The 22,399-nt window shown below is 41.7% G+C and overlaps 1 protein-coding gene across 17 annotated transcripts in view; it reads left to right on the top strand.

Moving 5' to 3' along the window:
* SHLD2 (shieldin complex subunit 2) overlaps positions 1-22,399 on the top strand; it is a 155,122-nt gene that overhangs the window by 76,500 nt on the left and 56,223 nt on the right. For 16 of the 17 annotated variants that reach the window (XR_013961590.1, XM_080687056.1, XM_080687070.1 and 13 more), the window contains 2 exons: positions 10,888-11,082; positions 11,213-11,347. Coding sequence is in view for 16 of the 17 variants with exons in the window: in XM_080687056.1 (XP_080543182.1) it covers positions 10,888-11,082; positions 11,213-11,347 (330 nt within the window). In the remaining variant the exon portion in view is untranslated. The remainder of the gene's footprint in view (positions 1-10,887; positions 11,083-11,212; positions 11,348-22,399) is intronic. The other variant, XM_080687059.1, reaches the window with a different exon arrangement.

Here is a 22,399-nt window from a genome sequence, read left to right as displayed (position 1 = left end):
TGTATCTTCTATCATTGAAACTTGTAGCCTTGAGTGGAGGCCTAGGCCGGCAAGGGCAGGCGGAAAGCTTGGCTTCCTCCATTGCTGGGGAAACCCAAGCCTCCCTCCTGCTCTCTGTGGCTGTAGCCATCTTGGTTGGGTTTATTTGCATATTTGCTCCTGATTGGTTGGTGGGCGTGGCTTGTGGGTATAGCAGAGTGATGTTTAATTTGCATATTACTCTTTTATTAGATAGGATGTTTTCTAAAAAATTTGCTGGAGAGTATTGCTTTAATTTGTTTAGTGCGAGTGAAAATAGAATTTATAAATAACTTGTACAGCCCTAGCTGGTTTTGCTCAGTGGATAGAGCACCGGCCTGTGGACTGTAGGGTCTTGGGTTCGATTCTGGTCTAGGTAGTAGGCTCCACCCCAGGCCCTGGTCAGGGGTGTGTGCAGGAGGCAACCAATCAATGTGTCTCTCTCACATTGATGTTTCTGTCTCTTCCCCTTTCTTCCACTCTGTAAAAATCAATGGGAAAATATCCTTAGGTGAGGACTGACAAAACAACAACAACAGCAACAAAAAACTTGTACATTGTAGGTCATATGTATTTTAAAAAATATTTGGGTTCATGTTCATTTTCTTAGAGATTCAGTATAGTGGTGGTCCTTAACTTTTAAGGAGTCATAAACCTCTTTGTGAAGCTATGGGTAATTTTTCCAGAATAATGGACTTAAGTAGACAGACATAAAATTTTTCATGTAATACTAAGTGGTTCCATGGATCTCCAAAGTTCTGTGGAATTTGTGAGCCTCTGATTAGGAATCTTTGAGGTAATGAAAAAAGCATGGATCATAGACAGTTGTGGGTTGAGTTCTTCTTCTATGTACCGTTGCTAGGAAAAACTGCCTGCCTTCTCTGACATCCATTTTTGCTTCTTTAAAATAAGCTGTTGAAAGAAGAAACCAGCAGCTATATTTTTCTTCAAGAAATAAAAAATAAATAAAAAAGAAAAGAAAGTAAGGGAGACAGTATAAACTGGTGGTTATAGTCTCTGGAGTCAATAGACCGGAATTTGAATCCTAGTCCTAGAGCTTCCAAAGTCTGTGTCTTTAGGCAAGTTCCTTGACCGCATAGAAATAGTATCATAGAAAAATAGGTATCAGTATATACAAGATTATACAAGAGATTAACTAGAATAACATGAAGGTGCAGCATGGAATTCCAATCTCTGAATACTTAGAATTCTCCAGGAAAGGCAGAGTAAGCAAAAGAGAAGGATACCTATTAGAACAACAACAATGGTGTTTGGAAAGGGCAGGATTTCCCTGTATCCGAGGGAACCTAGTTAGCAGAAAATCAGCACTGACATATTCTCATAAAATAACTAAAATCAAGTTCCTCATCTACCCAGTATGTTTGTATTAAGTGTTGATATTGAGGCACTGTGTGTGGGGTGCAGAGGTGAGCAACGGACACCTGGCCTGCCTTTGTGGAGTTCCTGTGTGGAAGACAGACATGTAGACAAAGTATTTGCAGGTGATCATGAATGCTGTGAAGGGAAATAACTAAAGGTCATGATAAGAGACCTTGTGAAGGTTTTATTATGAGTGGAATCAGAATTACGAAGTTAATAATAGTTCAGGTTGAGCAATAATAGGAGGCTAATGGAGATCATGAGAAATGAATGGATTTGACATCTAGCTGCAAATAGAGTTAACAGAATTTTCTGATGGTGTGGATTTGATGATGAGGCAACAGCAATCTACTACTATTAACTTTCTGGCTTTAGTAACTAGCTTTTTTTTTATAATATATTTTTTTTATTGATTTCAGAGAGGAAGGAAGAGAGAGAGAGAGTGATAGAAACATCAACGATGAGAGAGAATCATTGATTGGCTGCCTCCTGCAGACCCCCCACTGGGGATCGAGCCCACAACCCAGGCATGTGCCCTTGACTGGAATGGAACCTGAGACCCTTCAGTCCTCAGGCCAAAAGCTGTATCCACTGAGCCAAACCAGCTAGGGCTTAAGAAGTAATAACAATGAAAACACAACATGTCAGACTCTAGGGAATGCATTTAAGGCAGATATCAGAGAAAAATTTATTAGCTAAATGTTTTTATCAATAAAAAAAAGAATAAAAATAAATGAATTCAATTTCAAGCTCAACAAACCAGCAAAAGAACAACAAAATAAGCTGAATAAATCACAAGGAATGAAATAATAAAGATAAAAGCAGAAATTAATAAGAATGAAATAAATGGTGCTAGGAAAATTGGGCAGGTACATGCAAAAAAATGAAAGTAGGCCACCAACTTACACCATACACAAGAATAAACTCAAAATGGGTAAAAGACTTAAATGTAAGTCATGAAACCATAAAAATCCTAGAAGAAAACAATAGGCAATAAAATCTCAGATATCTTGTGTAGCAGTATTTTTACCAATATATGTCCTTGGGCAAGGGGAGCCAAGGCAAAAGTAAACAAATGGGACTACATCACACTAAAAAGCTTTTGCACTGCAAAAGAAACCATTAACACCCCTGTCGGTGTGGCTCTATGGTTGAGTGTCAACCTATGAACTAGGAGGTTATGGTTTGATTCCTGGTCAGGGCATATTCCTGGGTTGCAGGCTTGATCCCCAATACAGGGCATGCGGAAGGCAGTGGATCAAAGATGCTCTCTCATCTTTGATGTTTCTGCCTGTCTCTCCTCCCTTCCTCTCTGAAATCACTAAAAAATATACTTAAAAACACACACAAAAGAAACCATTAACAAAATGAAAAGGGGACACATTGTATGGGAGAATATATTTCCGAAATATGTAGAGAACTTATAAAACTTAACACCAGGAAGATAACCCAATTTAAAAATTGACAGAGGACCTGAATAGACATTTCTCCAAAGAGGACATAAAATGGCCAATAGACATGAAAAAATGCTCCATGTCACTAATCATCAGAGATGAAAATTAAAACTACAATGAGATGTCACCTCACACCTGCCAGATGTGGAAACAGCCCTAGTGCCTATCAGTAGAGGAGTGGATAAACAAGCTGTGCTACATTTACACAATGGAATACTACACAGCTGTCAAAAAAGAAAGAGCTCACTCTTTGAGACAGCATGGAGAGACCTGGAGAGTATTAAGCAAAGTAAGCAAATCAGAAAAAGACAAATACCATATATTCTCACTTATATGTTGAGTATAATGAACAAAATAAACTGACAAACAAAACAGAACCAGAGGCATGGATACATGGAACAGTCTGAGAGATCAGAGGGGAGAGGGAGGAGGGGTTAGCTAAAAGAAGGTGAAGAAAGTAGCCAAAAAACATATATACATAGCTCATGGACACACACAACAGAATTCTTAAGGCCGGGGAAGGGTGGCAATGGCTGGATGGAGGTGGGCAAAGGTGGGGGGAAATGAGGGACATCTGTAAAAATGTCAACAGTTGGGTGGTTGGGTGTCATCCTGTGCACCAAAAAGTTGCCCATTAGATTCCGGTCAGGGTACATGCCTGGGTTGTAGCCTTGATCCCCACTAGGGGGCATGCTGGAGGCGGCTGATGGATATTTTGCTCCCACATCAATGTTTTCTCTCTTTTTCCCTTCCTCTCTCTCTAAAAATCAATTAAAAATCTTTTTTGAAAAAGAATGAGGATTGCCCTAGCTGGTTTGGCTCAGTGGATAGTGTGTCAGCCTGTGGACTGAAGGGTCCCAGGTTCAATTCTAGTCAAAGGCACGTGCCCGGATTGTGGACTCAATCCCCAGTAGGGGGCGTGCAGTAGGCAGCCAGTCAATTATTCTCTCTCATCATTGATGTTTCTATCTCTCCCTCTCTCTTCCTCCCTGAAATTAATAAAAATATATATTAAAAGAAGAATGATAATTGAAAAACAATAAATGTAATCCAAATGCTTTTTAAAAAAATAACAAAATAGATGAACCAGCTTGCTAATTTGATCAATTAAATAAAGGCAGAAAGGCCTGGCCAGTATTGCTCAGTGGTTGAGTTTTGACCCATGAACCAAGAGGTCACTGGTTTGATTCCCGTGGGGTTGCAGGCTCCATTCCCAGTAGGGGGTGTGAAGGAGGCAGCCAATCAATGATTCTCTCTCATCACTGATGTTTCGATCTCACTCTCTCTCTCCCTTCCTCTCTGAAATTAATAAAAAGTAAATTTAAAAAGGAGGAAATAGAAATAGGGTAGCATTGATGAAGAGGCAGTGACACTTCTGTAAAGCATATCTTTTTAAAAAATATTTTTATTGATTTCAGACAGGAAGGGAGAGGGAGAGAGAGATAGAAGCTTCAGTGATGAGTGAAAATCATCAGTCGGCTGCCTCCTACATGCTCCCTACTGGGGATCCAGCCTGAAACTCAGGCAAGTGCCCTGGCTGGGAATTGAACCATGACCTCCTGGTTCATAGGTTCATGCTCAATCACCGAGCCACACTGGCTAGGCTGAACATAACTTGTTGTATAGCTCTGGCTAATGTTTCACATATCCGCAAGTACTGTAAACAAAGAATTGAAACCATTGGGAATGTGGAGGAGGACCCAAAATGGAATAAAGCACTAGCAAATGAACATAAATAGTATTACAAATGAAGAAAATAACTGCACAGAAGGGTGGTGGTGGGGATAACAAATGTAAGTAATTGTGGAACAAAGTATACTGACTGGATTCTGAAGCCTAAAGACAAAAAGAACTACACAGATGCTGTAATGTAATTAGTACCAATGTTTCTCCAAGGGGAGTGAGTTGACAACAAGTCTATGTATGTACTACTAGAATTGAACAAGTAGGCCATGGCCAGGTAGCCTCGTTGGTTAGAGCATTGTCCTGATATGCCAAGGTTGCAGGTTCCATACTTGGCTAGGCACATACAACAATCAACCAATGAATGCAAAAATAAGTGGAACAACAAACCTCTCTCTCTCTCTCTCTCTCAAGTCAATAATAAAACAAAAAGAACAAGTAAGTGAATACATTGTAGATAATGAGAATTGGGTTTCTCACTGTTATACAAAAATTATAAATAAAGGGGGAAGGTTTATAAATTCATGGTTTTCAATATATAGATAGGTAAATAAATAAATTAAAAATATATAGAAATAATAGAGGCCCGTTGCATGAAGATTCGTGCAAGAATAGGCCTTCCTTTCCCTGGCTGCCAGCACCAGTTTTCCTCCGGCACCCGGGACCCAGGCATTCGCTCTGGCCGCTGCCTTCTGCCTTCACTCCGGCCGGAGCCTTCAGTGTTCGCTCCGGCCAGAGCCCTCATAGCAGGCGTCCTGCCCCGCCTGGCCGCTCCACGCCTACGTATGCAAATCAGCCTGCCAACTTTGTTGTGTTAATTTGCATACTCACTCCTGATTGGCTGGTGGGTGTTGTGGAGGTATGGTCAATTTGCATATTTCTCTTAGTGTAGATAGGTGTGTGTGTGTGTGTGCATGGGTGGGCTAACACACATGTGGATGTTTCCTAGTCCTGTCTCCTGAGAGGATGCACTGCAGTAACCACAGCATGCTCAGTGCCCAGACCCTGGTCTGTAAACTGTTCTCTGATAAAAGTGACCAGCCCTGCTAGAAGTGGCTACTGCAGGATGTGGGCAGGAAATGCAAAGTGAGCCTTTAAACATCTGATGTCCTAAAAGATTGTTGAGAGAGCCAACATGAAGCAGCACCTCTGGCCACAACTGGATCAGTATAAGCAATCCTATCTAATAAAGACAGAATATGCAAATTGACTATCACTCTGCAACAAAGATGGTGGTGGCCGGCCGCTCGGGCCTCTGGGCAGCGCATGTGCAGGCACGGAGTGGTTGGGGTGGGCGGGATGCCTGCTGTGAGGGAGGCGGGGGGAGGGAGCTATAGGAGGGTGGTAGGGCCGGAGCAAAGGCGGAAGGCAACTCTGGCCGGAGCGAAGGTGGAATACGGCAGCCAGAGCGAATGCCCAGGTCCCGGGTGCTGGAGGGAAGCCATTGCTGGCAGCCAGGGGAAGGAAGGCCTATTCTTGCATGAATCTTCATGCATTGGGCCTCTAGTAAATAAATAATGATAGAATTGAAATGTAACCCATAGAATAAGATATTTTGGGTCCATGCTTATATAAATAAATCTTCAATTGACTGACTGGCTGACTAAATAAGTAAATAAGGTTCCATTCCTCACATTGGAGTTTCAGTAAACGAATATGAGGGGAAAGAGAAAAATAAAGAATTATTAGGCAAACACCACAGAAATAAATACTGCAGACAGGATCCACTGATAGATCCTGAAATTAGTAACTGGAAGTTTTAGGAGAAATAGCACTGCATAGTCTCAAAGTATCTCTCCACCTTATAAGGAGAAAAATAATTTTATAGTGAAGAAATTTGGCAGACATCAACTTGAGTGAGGAAGTCAGTCAATTTTTAATTTGGGGATTTCCTTAAAAGATTTAAGTTTAATGTTTTATTATGAACTAGAGGCCCGGTGCACAGATTCCTGCACAGGTGTGGTCTGGCCGGCCTACCCTGATGGGGGCCAATCGGGCTGGGCCGGGCCAGCAGTGGGAGGTGGGAAGGGGATGTGAGAGGTTGCGGGGGGGGGGGGGGGCTTATCGGGCTCCGATCGAGCCGGTTGGCTGCCACAGTGTGCGTCATAGCGACTGGTCATTCTGGTCATTCCATTGTTCCGGTCGCTTGGCTTTTATATATATAGATATTTGAAGTTATCACGTCTTAGCATACTTTGAAGGAGCTAAATGGCTTTTAAATAAAATTAATGATCTTTTATAGATGTTAGTACAACAGAAAGGTAAGGAATGTTTTGAAATAATGAAAATAATGTGGTATGCAAATATTTTGCAAGGGATTTTGCAGATAGATGTTGTAGATAGTTCTGGTTTTAAGGCTAATCTAGTTAAACAATCTTAGGACCTAATTCTGGTGGAGAATATCCAGTGGAACCTCTGGGGAGTTTAAGGTTTTGTAGGCAATGTGAACCTTTGTAGAACCTTGTACTAATTGCAATTATATAACCTTGAGAGGTTACTGCAAAGTCTTGGTTTTATGTTTACATAGGAATTTATATTGCTTTTTTTTTCACAGGTTAGTAGCGAAATAAAGCATATTCCAAGGTCTTTTTGTTTAATTTAAGGAAATGATTATCAGTTGTTAATTTGAGAATATTGCAATGGTTTTTATTCTGAAAGAATAGAAAAAGCAAGTAATAACAAATCTTGAGAGCATTCTTCTGAACAATGTATTTTTGGAAAACACTTCTGTTCTTTTCTCATTATAGTGAGGTGTTACATATTTTATAAACCTAGCCCTGCTAATGTGAGAGGATATCAATTTACCTAAATATCAAGTATGATTAAATATATAAATCAAAGTTCACACAATGATTCATCCCTCCCCTCGGCTGGCCAACTTCCCACAGTCCCCCCCCCCCCACCATCTTTCCCCCTGGCCAGCACGCCCCCCATCAGCCTGGCCCCGATTGGCCCTGATTGCCAGCCAGGCCTAGGGACCTCACCCGTGCATGAATTCATGCACTGGGCCTCTAGTAGCTAAATAAAGCTGTCATAAAAATATTATTTTGATAATGGGTCCATAGCCTTTATCAGACTATGTATCTGTGGTACCTAAAGCTTGCAACCCCCTTCTCTTTGCCTGGAAATGTATCCCCAGCTCCCAGTTGCTACCTAGAAAACTAGATACTTTTCCAAAACCGAGAACAAACATTCTTTCAATAAAGCTTCTTCCAACTTCCTGGGCAGTTCTTTTTATGTGTTCTTAGAAATGCTTGTGTAGGTCTCTCATACTTTAACCCCACTGTTTATTAACTATATTGATAGGCCCCTCAGTGTTTGGATCATGGCATGATATGTCTTTGTGTCTGTCACATAGTAGATGGTCTACTGAGTGAGTGAATAATGAGGCTTTAGTGTGGCATAAGAAATACATTAGGATGCGAATGTTACTGAGGGAAGGAAAGAAGAATCATTTTTTTCCCCCTACTAAAATTGGTTTATAGTCTCTGCTTTCTAAAAAGTACTTAAGTGTTTTTTGCTAAGATCTTAATTTGATCAGCAATCAATCATATATTCAAAGATATCTCCCTTTCTTTCAGGGAAATTAAAATTTAATCAGCAAAACTCATCAATTTGTACATTTAAAATGTGTACATTTGCTTGGCTGGTGTGGTTCAGTGGTTCAGTATTGACCTATGAAACACGAGGTCATGGTTTGATTTCCAGTCAGGGCACATGTCCGTGTTGCTGGCTTGATACCCAGTGTGGGATGTACAGGAGGTAGCTAATCAGTGATTCTCTCTAATCATTGATGTTTCTATCTCTCTGTCCCCTTCCCTTCCTCTCTGAAATAAAAAAATTATATTTAAAAATGTGCACATTTTATTGCATATGAAGTTTATCTCAGTCCTGGCCAGGTAGCTCAGTTTGTTAGAGCATCATCCCAATGTGGGTTTGATCCCTGGTCAGGGCATGAAAAAAAAAAAAAAAAAAAAAAAGGATTGTAAGTATATCTCAATAAAAAAATAGAAAAAAAATTGAGATAGGAAAGAGAAAAACATCTAAATGGCATAATGGCTGATTAATTAAATAACCGATATAACAAGGAAGAGAAATACTATAGTGTAGCACAGAATGTCAAAATTGCAGTTCACGGGCCGCATGTGCCTCACAACGAATATTTTTGTGGCCCAGCCAATATAACAGTATGTAAGAAACATTTTAATAAAAATTTCGTAACTTAATTTTTACAATATCCTGTTATACATAACTAGTGGTGTGGTGCACAAATTTGTCCACATAGAAAGGAAATTAATTAGAAGAAATATTTTAATATCACTATTCACCCTTTCTCTATAATAGAAGTGCCAACCAAATTCACAATCGATAATGACAGATTGAAACACACATGTGTGATTGGCGCCAGCTTTATATATATTGCACATGCGCAAGTCAACTTAACCTTTTATAGATATAGAATAAACTTGCTTAATTAGACCTGCTTTCTGATTTAGCTAAACTTTTTCCAGCCCAGTGAAGCACCCCAACTTCTCTTTCAGGTAACTGTGAGCAACACAGCAGTAAATATCAACACAAAGCAGATTATTATTGTAGATCACACAGGGAGAACAAAGGGTAAAATATTTAACTGCAGCAGTGTTTGACTATATTCTGTGCAGTGAGAAAACCTGAAGTCATTTTCCACCATTTCTTACTTCTTTTCAGTCTGGTCAAGTTTCTAAACTTTCTAAATCTCCATTTTCTGGCTAATGAAAAGAAAATAGGATTCCATCGAGTCTCCTAGCTACCTATTCCAGGACTTCTGTGAGGATCAAATGAGATGAGGCATGGGAAAATGCTTCACAGACATTTGGTTAAAGTGTGAAATGTTTGCACCTGGCTATATTGCAAGCCGTGTTCTTGGGCTGAAGGGACTCCAAGGAGGCTAGTCACTAGGGAGGGGAAGCCAGGTGTTGCTATGTGACGTCATTACCCAGGGCCCACAGCGAACGTTTCCAGGCTGGGCTGGGCTGGGCTGTGGGCTGCATTTTGCTCCGTGGGGTCTCGGCAGCATTGGCTGCGATTTGGTGGGGTGTTGCTCAGGGGTGGTGTTGGGGCCTGTGTCCCACTTAGGGGAAGCCGAGTGTTGTTCTGTGGGTGCCAGGTCCGTGGTGCCGTTTCTTTGTAAATGGCCATTGTGCATCACGGCAGCTCCTGCATTGAGTATCTGCCCTCTGGTAGTCAGTGTGCATCATAGCGACTGGTTGGATGGTCAGAGACTTAGCATATTAGCCTTTTATATATGTAGATTATTAATAATGAACTACAACATTCACTAATGACTGATTACTATAATCGTGTTGCATTTATTTCCCTTATGTGCAGGCGCACCATTTCTCTCCACTAATACTAGCAGCGAATATTTTAGCAGCTGATTGCCACATCATTAGTCTTATACTGACTTGTTTGGTGTGCGCAACAGGAAATATTTTGCTTTTGGAGAAGAAGAAAAATAGTTTTATTTGCATTACATTTATTAATTTGTGCAGTTATTCAGTGTCTTGTAAGTTAATGTTCAAGAAAAAATATTAATTTTTATTAAAATGTTCTATTATTTTATGCTAACGATTACTCATTTATTTCAGTCCTTTGTATTCAGCATGTCTCTATCGAAACCTACGTTTCTATGAAAATTGAAGCTTTTGTTTTTTTGCGGCCCACATAAACTTAAACCTTGTTTATTTGGCCCATGTTAGCCTTTGAGTTTGACATGCTTGGTGTAGCACATACTCAAATGCCACAAGAGAGTTGGAGATAAAAGGAGAAATCCCTGGGAGCCTAAGTGGTTATTATTCTGTGTAGTATTTGGGAAGGCAGAGAGGAGGATGACAGCGTTGCAGCCAGTGAAATGGTGAGGACAGAGGCTGAGAAGTGGGCAAGAACAAGGCATGTTCAGGGAAAGTCAGTCAGGTGACTTTTAGAGTATTTCAGATGTGACATGCTAAGTCCTGAGGAAGAATGGCACTGGATAGCTGGGAAAGCCGTGATCAAATCAGGGATTAGAGAACCAATTGGAGGAGTCAAAAATAACTGGAATGTTGGTCTCGGTTAATTGGTGAAAAAATAGAGAAGTGAGGGAACAGGGCAAGGATTTTGGAGATAGTACATAATTATATTTCTATCGATTAAAAATATCAAGTTTATTTTTGCATCTAAGTTGATCCAGAATAACCTGTTTTGTAGAAATGAAATCATGTTTTACATATAATCACAATTTACAACGTAAAATGCAGTATAAGAAAATACTGTGTTGTCATGAAAATATAATGTTGCCTTCTTTTGTATGTATGTGTGTTTTGTTTTCTTTCAGATTCCAGTATAGTTAGTGATGTTGTACTTCAAGACCTACTGGCATATGTATCTTCAAAGCATTCCTATCTCCGAGATCTCCGTCCGCGGCCGCCCCAGAAAGTGAGCAGTGTGGAGTTTGTGGCTCTGGAGCAGCTCCAGCCTGGCCTGCTAGTCCATGCGCTGCTCAGAGTGGTGGATGTCACTGTACTGACAGGTGATCATTTGGGGCAACTCCTTAATTGTAGGTTCTAAAATAAGATACAAGACCTTCTTAGTATACAATTTGGTTATCATTATATATTTATCATTAGACGTTATAAATAAAACAGTCCTTTTTTCCCCAGAGGCAGTATATAGTTATAGAGGACAGAAGCAAAGGAAAGTTTTGTTAACAGTGGAACAGGCCCAAGGTCAACATTATGTGCTTGTATTATGGGGTCGTGGAGCAGCCTGGTACCCTCAACTTCAAAGGAAAAAAGGTAAATACAACAAAAAGCTTTTAATCTTATAGTTGCATAAATGGTTAATGCTTATGAGCCTAAGTGAGAATCTTAAGAGGTAGATTACATTTGAAATATGAGATTATGATTAAATATTCTTCTGTTACAATTTTATACCTCCTGTAAGCAAATCAGTAATCCAAAAAGTCCTCTATAATTAACAGTAGTAAAAGAAAAGCTTCCACTTATTCCTAAATATACTACTTTACCATTTAAGTGGAGGTCTGATCTCCTTCAGAGAATGTTCCTTAAAATTTTAATTCTGGAGAAGCTTCTACAACTTTTATTCAGCCAAAGTCCTCTGCTAAATAAACCTCTCTCTGGTATAGGTTGATGTTCAACCAATTAGCCATGCTGGCCAGGCTATTCCAGTTATTTTAAACTAGGTGCCCAGTGCATGAATTGGTGCACCTTGAAAGGAACTATGGGCTGCGAGGCTGTGGTAGGCACAGGGATGGGTCTTGGCTCATCATCCAGGCCCCGACCCGGCCCCTCCTGGTGTGGCTCCCAGTCTCCTGTCTGCGATTGGGGCCGGTGCCAGCAGTGGGTGCGAGCGGGGCCAGTACAGTCAGCAGGTACAAGTGGTGGCTGCTGCTCCAATCGCCCCTTAGGAGCAGGGGGAGGAGCCCTCAGAGACGATCAGGGCCGGCAGCTGCCATTCACACCTGCTGATGGCACTAAGAGATTGGGACCAGCACCAGGCACGGGCAGCAGGTGTGAGCGGGGCTGGCGCTGGCAGTGGGTGCAAGCGGTGGCTCTGGCGCTGGCAGTGGGTGTGAGCAGGGCCATCGCCAGCAGCAGATGTGAGCAGTGGCTGCCAGCTTCGATCTCCCCTCAGGAGCAGGAGGAGGTGGAGAAGACCTGAGGGGAGATTGGGGCCAGCAGCCGCTGCTCGCACTCACTGATGGCACCAAGCGATTGGGGCCGGTGTTGGGCACCAGCAGTGGGTGTGAGCAGTGGCTCCCGCGCCAGCTGCAGGTGTGAGTGGGGCCAGTGTTGGCAGCAGGTGTGAGTGCCAGGTGGGACCGCAGCACGTGGGAGCAAAGAATTTTCAGTAACCACCAGAGGCTTGCCCCGATGACAGCAATGGGCGCCCTGCCTTGGTCTGGTGCCCCCACTCACCTGCTCCACCATCCCGCCATGCCCGACGCCCACCATGTTCCGCGCATGCCCCCTGGTGGTCAGCACACATCATAGCGTCTGGTTGTTCAGTTGTTCCAGTTGTTCTGCCATTTGGTCTATTTGCATATTAGCCTTTTATTATATAGGACTAGAGACCTGTTGCAGGAAGATTCCTGCAAGAACAGGGCTTCCTGCTGCGGTCTCTGCTGCCCCGCCTGCTTCCCTCCCTTCTCCACCGCCCCGCCTGCTTCCCTCCCTTCTCCACCGCCCTGCCTGCTTCCCTCCCTTCTCCACCACCCCGCCTGCTTCCCTCCCTTCTCCGCCACCCCGCCTGCTTCCTTCCCATCTCCGCCACTCCGCTTGCTTGCTTCTCTGCAGCTTTGCTCCCTTTTGCAGTGCTTGGCTTCCTTCTAAGCTGTCTTCAGTCTTCACTCTACGCCTGGGTATGCAAATTAACTTGCCATCCTGGTTGGGTTAATTTGCATAGTCACTCCTGATTGGCTGGTGGGTGTGGCTTGTGAGTATAGTGGAGGTATGGTTAATTTGCATGATTCTCTTTTATTAGATAGAATGTGTAGATTACTAGCCATCCATAGAATGTTTATGTTTAAAATATGACCCAAGATTACATTTTTCTTTACAGTGCAAATTAATCTATCATGTATTGAATAAGTGGAATTGATGTTTTAATAAAATAGTACATTTTTCTTTTGGATATTATGTCATCCTTTAGTTGTAACAGTCAGAGATAATATAATTAGTGGCTCATGAGTTATTTTACCCTGATAAACTAATTCAGAGATTAAGTGTGTGATCATTCTATTTACCTGAATATCTCTTCCCAAACTTTTACCTACAAAATAGTTACCTAAAGATAGAATCTGTCACACTGTCTCTCTTAATCATTAATAGCCTATGACTAAGATTTGAGATAAGTCTGACTTTTGGCTTTTATGTTATGATCAAACAGTGACAAACATTTGTTTAGTTGAGAAATCAGATAAACATATGTCAATGATAGATTAACTTTCATTATTGACCACTGTTTCATCGCCAGAACATGAGTCTAGTGCATGCTGATCAAAATGTAGGCCAGAGGTGTTATTCCAGTTCTAAAGAAGCTATAGCAAAGCAGATTGCTCCATGCTTAATGGGAATATTCTCTTAAAATGAATAGCTATTGGGCTAATAGAAGAGAAAGTATACTTTACTCTAGATAATTCTATGGTATTTAGGTTAATACTGAAAATTTATGAATCAAAGCATACAGATGTATTTGTTCTTTATTCATTTGTTCAGCATACTTATAACCATGATTTTTAAAAAATTCACCTTTATTGTTGAAACTAGAGTCCAGTGCAAGAAATTTGTGCACTGGGGTGGGGGAGGATGTCCCTCAGCCCAGCCTGCACCCTCTCCAATCTGGGACCCCTCGGGGGATGTCCGACTGCCTGTTTAGGTCTGATCCCTGTGGGCAACCGGCAGTCGGACATCCCTCTCACAATACGGGACTGCTGGCTACCAACCGCTTGCCTGCCTGCCTGCCTGATGACCCTAACTGCTTCTGCCTGCCAGCCTGATCACCCCTAACAACTCCCCTGCCAGCCTGATTGACGCCTAACTGCTCCCCTGTGGCCTGATTGCCCCCAACTGTCCTCCCCTGCCGGCCCAGTCGCCCCCAACTGCCCTCCCCGGCCAGCCTGGTCGCTCCCAACTGCCCTCCCCTGCCGGCCTGGTTGCCCCTAACTGCCCTCCCCTGCCAGCCCGGTCGCCCCTAACTGTCCTCCCCTTCAGGCTCGATCACCCCCAACTGCCCTCCCCTGCCAGCCTGGTTGCTCCCAACTGCCCTCCCCTGCCGGCCTGGTTGCCCCTAACTGCCTTCCCCTGCTGGCCTGGTCACCCCCAACTGCCCTCCCCTGCTGGCCCGGCCGCCCTTAACTGCCCTCCCCTGCTGGCCATCATGTGGTGGCCATCTTGTGACCACATGGGGCGGCCATCTTCTGTGAGGGTGTGATGGTCAATTTGCATATTACTTCTTTATTATATAGGATAATTACAGATGCCCCCCTCCTTTTTTCCCCCAGTGACCTCTTCCTTCTCCCCACTCCTGGGCCCTCCTCAGGTCTTTATCCCACTATTGTCCCATGGATTATGCATATATGCATATAAGTTCTTTGGTTGATCTCTTTCTACTCTTCCCCTTCTCTCTGAGAATCCTCAACCTGTTGCATGCCTCCATGTCTCTGGCTCTATTTTGTTCCTCAGTTTATTTTGCTCATGAGATTCCACATATGTGAGATCATGCGATATTTGTCTTTCTCTCACTGGCTTATTTCACTTAGCATAATACTCTCCAGGTGCCTCCAGGCTACCTTAAAGGGTAAAAGATCCTTTTTTACTGCTGCATAGTATTTCACGTTGTAAATGTACCACAGCTTTTTTATCCACTCACCTACTGATGGCCATTTGGGTTATTTCCAGATCTTAGCTATTGTAAACTGTGCTGCTATGAACATATATTCTTTCTGATTAATGTTTCTGGCTTCTTAGGATATATTCCTAGAAATGGGATCACTGGGTCAAATGGCAGTTCCATTTTCAATTTTTTGAGGAAACTCCATACTGTTTTCTTTTCTTTTTTTCACCTTTTATTTATTTTTTTATTTTTTTTAATTTTTAAATATATTTTATTGATACTTTACAGAGAGGAAGGGAGAGGGATAGAGAGCTAGAAACATCGATGAGAGAGAAACATCGATCAGCTGCCTGCTGCACACCTCCCACTGGGGATGTGCCTGCAACCAAGGTACATGCCCTTGACCGGAATCGAACCCGGGACCCTTCAGTCCGCAGGCCGACGCTCTATCCACTGAGCCAAACCGGTTTCGGCACCTTTTATTTTTTATTATTTTTATTTTAATAAATCTTTATTGTTCAGATTATTACAGGTGTTCTTCTTCTTTTCCCCCCCATAGCTCCCCTCCACCTGATTCCCCACCCAACCCCATGCCCTTACCCCCGCCACTGTCTTCATCCATAGGTGTAAGATTTTTGTCCAATCTCTTCCCGCACCCCTCACACCCCCTTCCCCCTGAAAATTATCAGTCCACTCCCTTTCTATGTCCCTGATTCTATTATGTTCACCAGTCCATTCTGTTCTTCAGATTTTTTATTCACTTGATTTTTAGATTCACTTGTTGGTAGGTATGTATTTGATGTCATTTTGTTGTTCATAATTTTTTTTTTTAAACATATTTTATTGACTTTTTACAGAGAGGAAGGGAGAGGGATAGAGAGCCAGAAACATCGATGAGAGAGAAACATCGATCAGCTGCCTCCTGCACACCTCCCACTGGGGATGTGCCCGCAACCAAGGTACATGCCCTTGACCGGAATCGAACCAGGGACCCTCCAGTCCGCAGGCCGACGCTCTATCCACTGAGCCAAACCGGTTTCGGCTGTTGTTCATAATTTTTATCTTTACCTTTTTCTTCTTCTTCCTCTTCTTAAAGAACACCCTTCAGCATTTCATGTAATCCTGGTTTGGTGGTGATGAACTCCTTTAGCTTTTTCTTGTCTGTGAAGCTCTTTATCTAACCTTCAACTCTGAATGATAGCTTTGCTGGGTAGAGTAATCTTGGTTGTAGGTTCTTGCTGTTCATCACTTTGAATATTTCTTGCCACTCCCTTCTGGCCTGCATAGTTTCTGCCGAGAAATCAGCTGACAGTCGTATGGGTACTCCCTTGTAGGTAACTAACCGTTTTTCTCTTGCTGCTTTCAAGATTCTCTCTTTGTCTTTTGCTCTTGGCATTTTAATTATGATGTGTCTTGGTGTGGTCCTCTTTGGATTCCTCTTGTATGGGGTTCTGTGTGCTTCCTGGACTTGTAAGTCTATTTCTTTTGCCAGGTAAGGAAAGTTTTCTGTCATTATTTCTTCTAATAGGTTTTCAATATTTTGCTCTCTCTCTTCTTCTGGCACCCCAAAAATTCGGATGTTGGTACGCTTAAAGTTGTCCCAGAGGCTCCTTACACTATCTTCATATTTTTGGATTCTTTTTTCTTTTTGTTTTTCTGGTTGGGTGTTTTTTGTTTCCTCATATTTCAGATCTTTGGTTTGATTCTTGGGGTACGTTGATCTACAGTTGAGTTTCTATATATTCTTTATTTCAGACAGTGTATGCTTAATTTCTGACTGGTCCTTTTCCATTTTTTTTTTGGCATTCTCATTAAGATCCTTAAAGGTCTCACTAAGTTCCTCAGCAGTTTTTAGAAGATTCTTGAGTAACCTTATAAATGTGGTTCTGAACTCTATGTCGTCCAGTAGTTTGCTTTCCTCCATTTCTTTCATTCGTGACATGTTTCTTTGTCTCCACATTTTGCTGCTTCCTTGTGTTGATGGAATGGCTTTGTGTGGTAGGTGACCTATAGGGGCCAGTAGCTCAGCCTCCCCAATCACCTGAGGTCGACACCTTTGGTACACCCCTTTGTGGGCTGAGTGCAAAGTCTTGGTGTAGTTAAGCCTTGATTGCTGTTGGTACACTGGGAGGAATTGACCTCCAGGCCAATTGGCTGTGAGGACCCACTGTGTCTATAATGGAAGACCTGCTGTGCTGGAGACACGCTTATGGTGCAGGACTTATTTCAGTGGGGCTTTGGTGCTCACTGAGTCTGCCTCTTGAATGTGTCACTTATGGATGTGAGGAGTTGAAATCTGGTGTCTCACACTGACCACTAGGTACACTGGCTTCTGGATCTCCAATGGGGTGCAGGTCAACTACTGTCTGAGGCTACCCAGCAGGCACTACAGCGAGAACTACAGTTTTCTCCTCTTTGCTCGGGCTTTGGAGGTTTTGGAGCTGTCTGACCCAGGCTGCAAGTTTGCTAGGTTAAGCTTCAATAGGGCAGGTCATTCATATGCTAAAGCCGCTGCTTGGAGCTTGGGTGGGTTTGCAGATTGTGCAGGGCGGGGTCTCAGGGCGTCACAGGCTAGGGCGTGGCAAACAGCGATGGCTGCCAGTAAACCAGCTCTGCATCTCCGACCTGCGTCCCCGGGTCCCATCCCCCAGCACAGTAAACAATTATTCCTGCGTGCAGCCCTGCAAGCAAGCCACCCTCACTTTCCGACCCCATGGCAGACAGTCCAGCTTCTCCCTGTAGGAGTTTGGGTCCCCAGCATCTCCCCAGAAACTGGAGTTTGGAGTAATCGGGAGCTTGTCTCCCCTCGGGTTGAAAAAAGCAGCGTTCCCAGTCGCCTGTTGCCAGCCCGATTTGTGTGCCTCCATACCTCAGCTTTTCAGTGCTTGTGCACCTCTCAATGCTGTTTTCTCTTTCCTTCTAGTTGTAGAACTTCCACTCAGCCAGCTTTCCCGTGGTTCTGGGTGATAGATGTTTTGTCTTCTGGTTGTAGTTTTGAAATTGTTGTGCGAGACAGCAGTTTAGGTATTTACCTACGCCACCATCTTGGATCTTCCTCACCATACTGTTTTCCATAGTGCCTGCACCAGTCTGCATTCACACCAGCAATGTACTATGGTTCCTTTTTCTCCACATCCTTGCAGGCACTTGTCATTTGCTGATTTATTGATGGTAGCCATTTGGCAGGTGTCATTTTAATTTGCATGTCTCTGATGATTAGTGTCGTTGAACATTTTTATTTGTTTCTTGGCCATATTTCATTTTTTTAAAAAAATTTCTTTATTGATTAAGGTGTTACACATGTGTCCTTCCCCCATTACCCCCCATCCCCCCCACTCATGCCCTCACCCCCCTGTTGTCTGTGTCCATTGGTTAGGCCCATATGCATGCATACAAGTTCTTTGGTTGATCTCTCCCCCTTACCCCCACCCTCCCCTACCTTCCCTCCAAGGTTTGATGGTCTGATCAATGTTTCTCTGTCTCTGGAACTGTTTTTGTTCATCAGTTTATGTTGTTTTTTATATTACACAAATGAGTGAGATCATGTGATACTTATCTTTCTCTTCCTGGCTTATTTCACTTAGCATAATGCTCTCCAGTTCCATCCATGTTGTTGCAAATAGTAGGAACTCCTTCTTTTTTACTGCAGCATAGTATTCCATTGTGTAGATGTACCACAGTTTTTTAATCCACTCATCTGTTGATGGGCACGTAGGCTGTTTCCAAATCTTAGCTATGGTAAATTGTGCTGCTATGAACATAGGGGTGCATATATCCTTTCTGATTGATGTTTCTAGCTTCTTGGGATATATTCCTAGAAGTGGTATTACTGGGTCAAATGGGAGTTCCATTTTTAGTTTTTTGAGGAAACTCCATACTGTTCTCCACAGTGGCTGCACCAGTCTGCATTCCCACCAGCAGTGCACCAGGGTTCCTTTTTCTCTGCATCCTCGCCAGCACTTGTCATTTGTTGATTTGTTGATGGAAGCCATTATGACAGGTGTGAGATAGTACCACATTGTCGTTTTGATTTGCATCTCTCGGATAATTAATGACTTTGAGCATGTTTTCATATGTCTCTTGGCCTTCCTTCTGTCTTCTTTTGAAAAGTTTCTATTTAGGTCCGTTGCCCATTTCTTGATTGGATTGTTTATCTTCCTTTTGTTGAGTTGTATGAGTTCCCTGTAAATGTTGGAGATTAAACACTTATCGTTGATATCATTGGAAAATATGTTCTCCCATGTAGTGGTTTTTCTTGTTGTTTTGTTGATGGTTTCTTTTGCTATGCAAAAGCTTTTTATTTTGATGTAGTCCCATTTGTTTATTTTCTCTTTATTTTCCATTGCCCTAGGAGCAGTATCACTGAAGAAGTTCCTTTGGCATATGTCTGAGATTTTGCTGCCTGTGGATTCCTTTAGTATTTTTATGGTTTCCCGTCTTATGTTTAAGTCCTGTATCCATTTTGAGTTTATTTTTGTGTATGGTGTAAGTTGGTGGTCTAGTTTCATTTTTTTGCATGTACCTTCCAATTTTCCCAACACCATTTATTGAAGATACTGTCTTGACTCCATTTTATGTTCATGCCTCCTTTGTCGAATATTAATTGGGCATAGGCGTTTGGGTCGATTTCTGGGTTCTCTATTCTATTCCATTGATCTACATGTTTGTTCTTGTGCCAGTAGCAGGCTGTTTTGAGAACAGTGGCTTTGAAATACAGCTTGATATCTGGTATTGAGATCCCACCTACTTTGTTCTTCTTTCTCAGGATTGCTGCAGCTATTCGGGGTCTTTTTTTATTCCAGATGAATTTTTGGAGAGTTCGTTCTAGGTCTGTGAAATATGCCGTTGGTATTTTAATGGGGAGTGCATTGAATCTATAGATTGCTTTGGGTAGTATGGACATTTTGATGATGTTGATTCTACCAATCCATGAACACGGTATGTTCTTCCATCTGTTTATATCTTCCTCTATCTCTTTTTTCAGTGTCCTGTAGTTTTTTGCATATAGGTCTTTTACCTCTTTAGTTAAATTTATTCCTAGGTATCTTAATTTTTTTGGTACGATGGTAAATGGGATTGCTTTTTTATTTCTCTTTTTGTAAGTTCACTATTGGTGTATAGAAATGCCATAGATTTCTTGGTGTTAATTTTGTATCCTGCTACCTTGCCGAATTCATTTATTAAGTCTAATAATTTTTTGATGGAGTCTATGTACAGTATCATGTCGTCTGCGAATAAGGACAGTTTTACTTCTTCTTTTCCAATTTGGATGCCTTTTATTTCTTCTTCTTGTCTGATAGCAATGGCTAGTACTTACAGTACTATGTCGAACAGGAGTGGTGAGAGTGGGCATCCCTGTCTTGTTCCTGTTCTTAGAGGAAATGGTTTTAGTTTTTATCCATTGAGTGTGATGCTGGCTGTGGGTTTATCATATATGGCTTTTATGATGTTTAGGTATGATCCTTCTATTCCCACCTTGCTGAGAGTTTTTATCAAGAAAGGGTGTTGCATTTTGTCAAATGCTTTTTCTGTGTCAATTGATATGACTATGTCATTTTTTCCCCTCTATTTTTTTATGTGATGTATCACGTTTATTGATTTGTGGATATTGTACCATCCATGCATCCCTGGTATAAATCCTGCTTGGTTATGGTGTATGATCTTTCTGATGTACTGCTGGATCCGATTTGCTAGGATTTTGTGGAGGATTTTGGCATCTATGTTCATGAGCGATATTGGCCTGTAATTCTCTTTCATTGTGTTGACTTTATCTGGTTTTGGTATTAGGGTGATGCTGGCTTCATAGAAGGAACTTGGAAGTGTTCCTTCCTCTTGAATTTTTTGGAATAGTCTGAGAAGGATAGGTTTTAGTTCTTCCTTGAATGTTTGGTATAACTCTCCTGTGAAGCTGTCTGGGCCTGGGCTTTTGTTTGCTGGAAGCTTTTTGATGACTGCTTCAATTTATTCCATAGATTTTGGCCTATTGAGATATTTAGAATCTTCCTGATTGAGTTTTGTAAGGTTGTATTTTTCTAGGAATATGTCCAATTCCTCCAGGTTGTCTAGTTTGTTGGCATAGAGTTGTTCATAATATTTTTTAACAATCCTTTGTATTTCTGTGGGGTCTGTTGTTATTTCACCTCTATCATTTCTGATTTTTTTTTTATTTGATTCCTCTCTCTTTGCTTCTTGGTGAGCCTGGCTAGAGGTTCATCAATCTTGTTTATCCTTTCAAAGAACCAGCTCTTGGTTTCATTGATCTTTTGTATTATTTTTTTGGTCTCTTTGTCATTTATTTCTGCTCTAATCTTTATTATCTCCTTCCTTCTGCTCACTCTGGGCTTTTCTTGTTGCTCTCTTTCAAATTCTTTGATTTGTAGCATTAGATGATTTACTACCATTTTTTCTTGTTTTTTGAGGTAGGCCTGTAGAGCTATAAACTTCCCTCTCAGGACTGCTTTCATTGTGTCCCATAGGTTTTGGATTGTCGTGTTTTTATTGTCATTAGTTTCCAGAATGTTTTTAATTTCTTCTTTGATCTCATTGGTAACCCAATCAATATTTAATAACATGCTATTCAGCTTCCAAGTGTTTGTTTTGGATTGTTTTTATTGTAGTTTATTTCTAATATTATGCCATTGTGGTCTGCAAAGATGCTTGGTATGATTTCAATCTTCTTGAATTTGGAGAGACTTTGCTTGTGATCCAGTATGTGGTCTATTTTTGAAAATGTCCCATGTGCACTTGAGAAGAACGTATATTCCGCAGCTTCGGGGTGAAATGTTCTGAAGATGTCAATTAAGTCCATCTCATCTAGTGAGTCATTTAGGATTGTTGTTTCTTTGCTGATTTTTTGTCTAGAGGATTTATCTAGTGATGTCAGTGGTGTATTAAAGTCCCCTACTATGATTGTATTGTTGTCTATCTCACTCTTGATATCTTCCAGGAGATTTTTTTATGTATTTGGGTGCTCCTTCGTTGGGTGCATATATGTTTACCAGGGTTATATCCTCTTGTTGTATTGATCCCTTTAGTATTATGAAGTGGCCTTCCTTATCTCTTGTTATGGCCTTCACTTTGAGGTCTATTTTGTCAGATATAAGTATTGCTACCCCAGCTTTTTTTTCATTTCCATTTGCCTGAAAGATATTTTTCTATCCCTTCACTTTCAGTCTGTGTGAGTCCCTTGTTCTGAGGTGGGTCTCTTGTAGACAGCATATATATGGTTCATGTTTTTTTAACTGTTCAGCCACTTGATTTCTTTTGATTGGAGCATTTAGTCTGTTTACGTTTAAAGTTATTATTGAAAGGTACTTGTTTGTAGCCTTTTTTATTTTTTTGAGGCTGTGTTCCTTCTTACCTTTTTGTTTCTTCTTTTTATAGCATTCCCTTTAGCATTTCTTGCATTGCTGGTTTGGTAGTGATAAACTCCCTTAGCCTTTTTTTGTCTGTGAAGCTCCTGATTTCCCCTTCAATTTTGATTGATAGTCTTG

Source organism: Plecotus auritus (genome assembly GCF_963455305.1).
Source record: "Plecotus auritus genome assembly, chromosome: 9".
Taxonomy (NCBI): Eukaryota; Metazoa; Chordata; class Mammalia; order Chiroptera; family Vespertilionidae; genus Plecotus; species Plecotus auritus.
The sequence above is the reverse complement of the archived record's forward strand: the minus strand, read 5'-3'. Positions and strand labels throughout refer to the sequence as shown.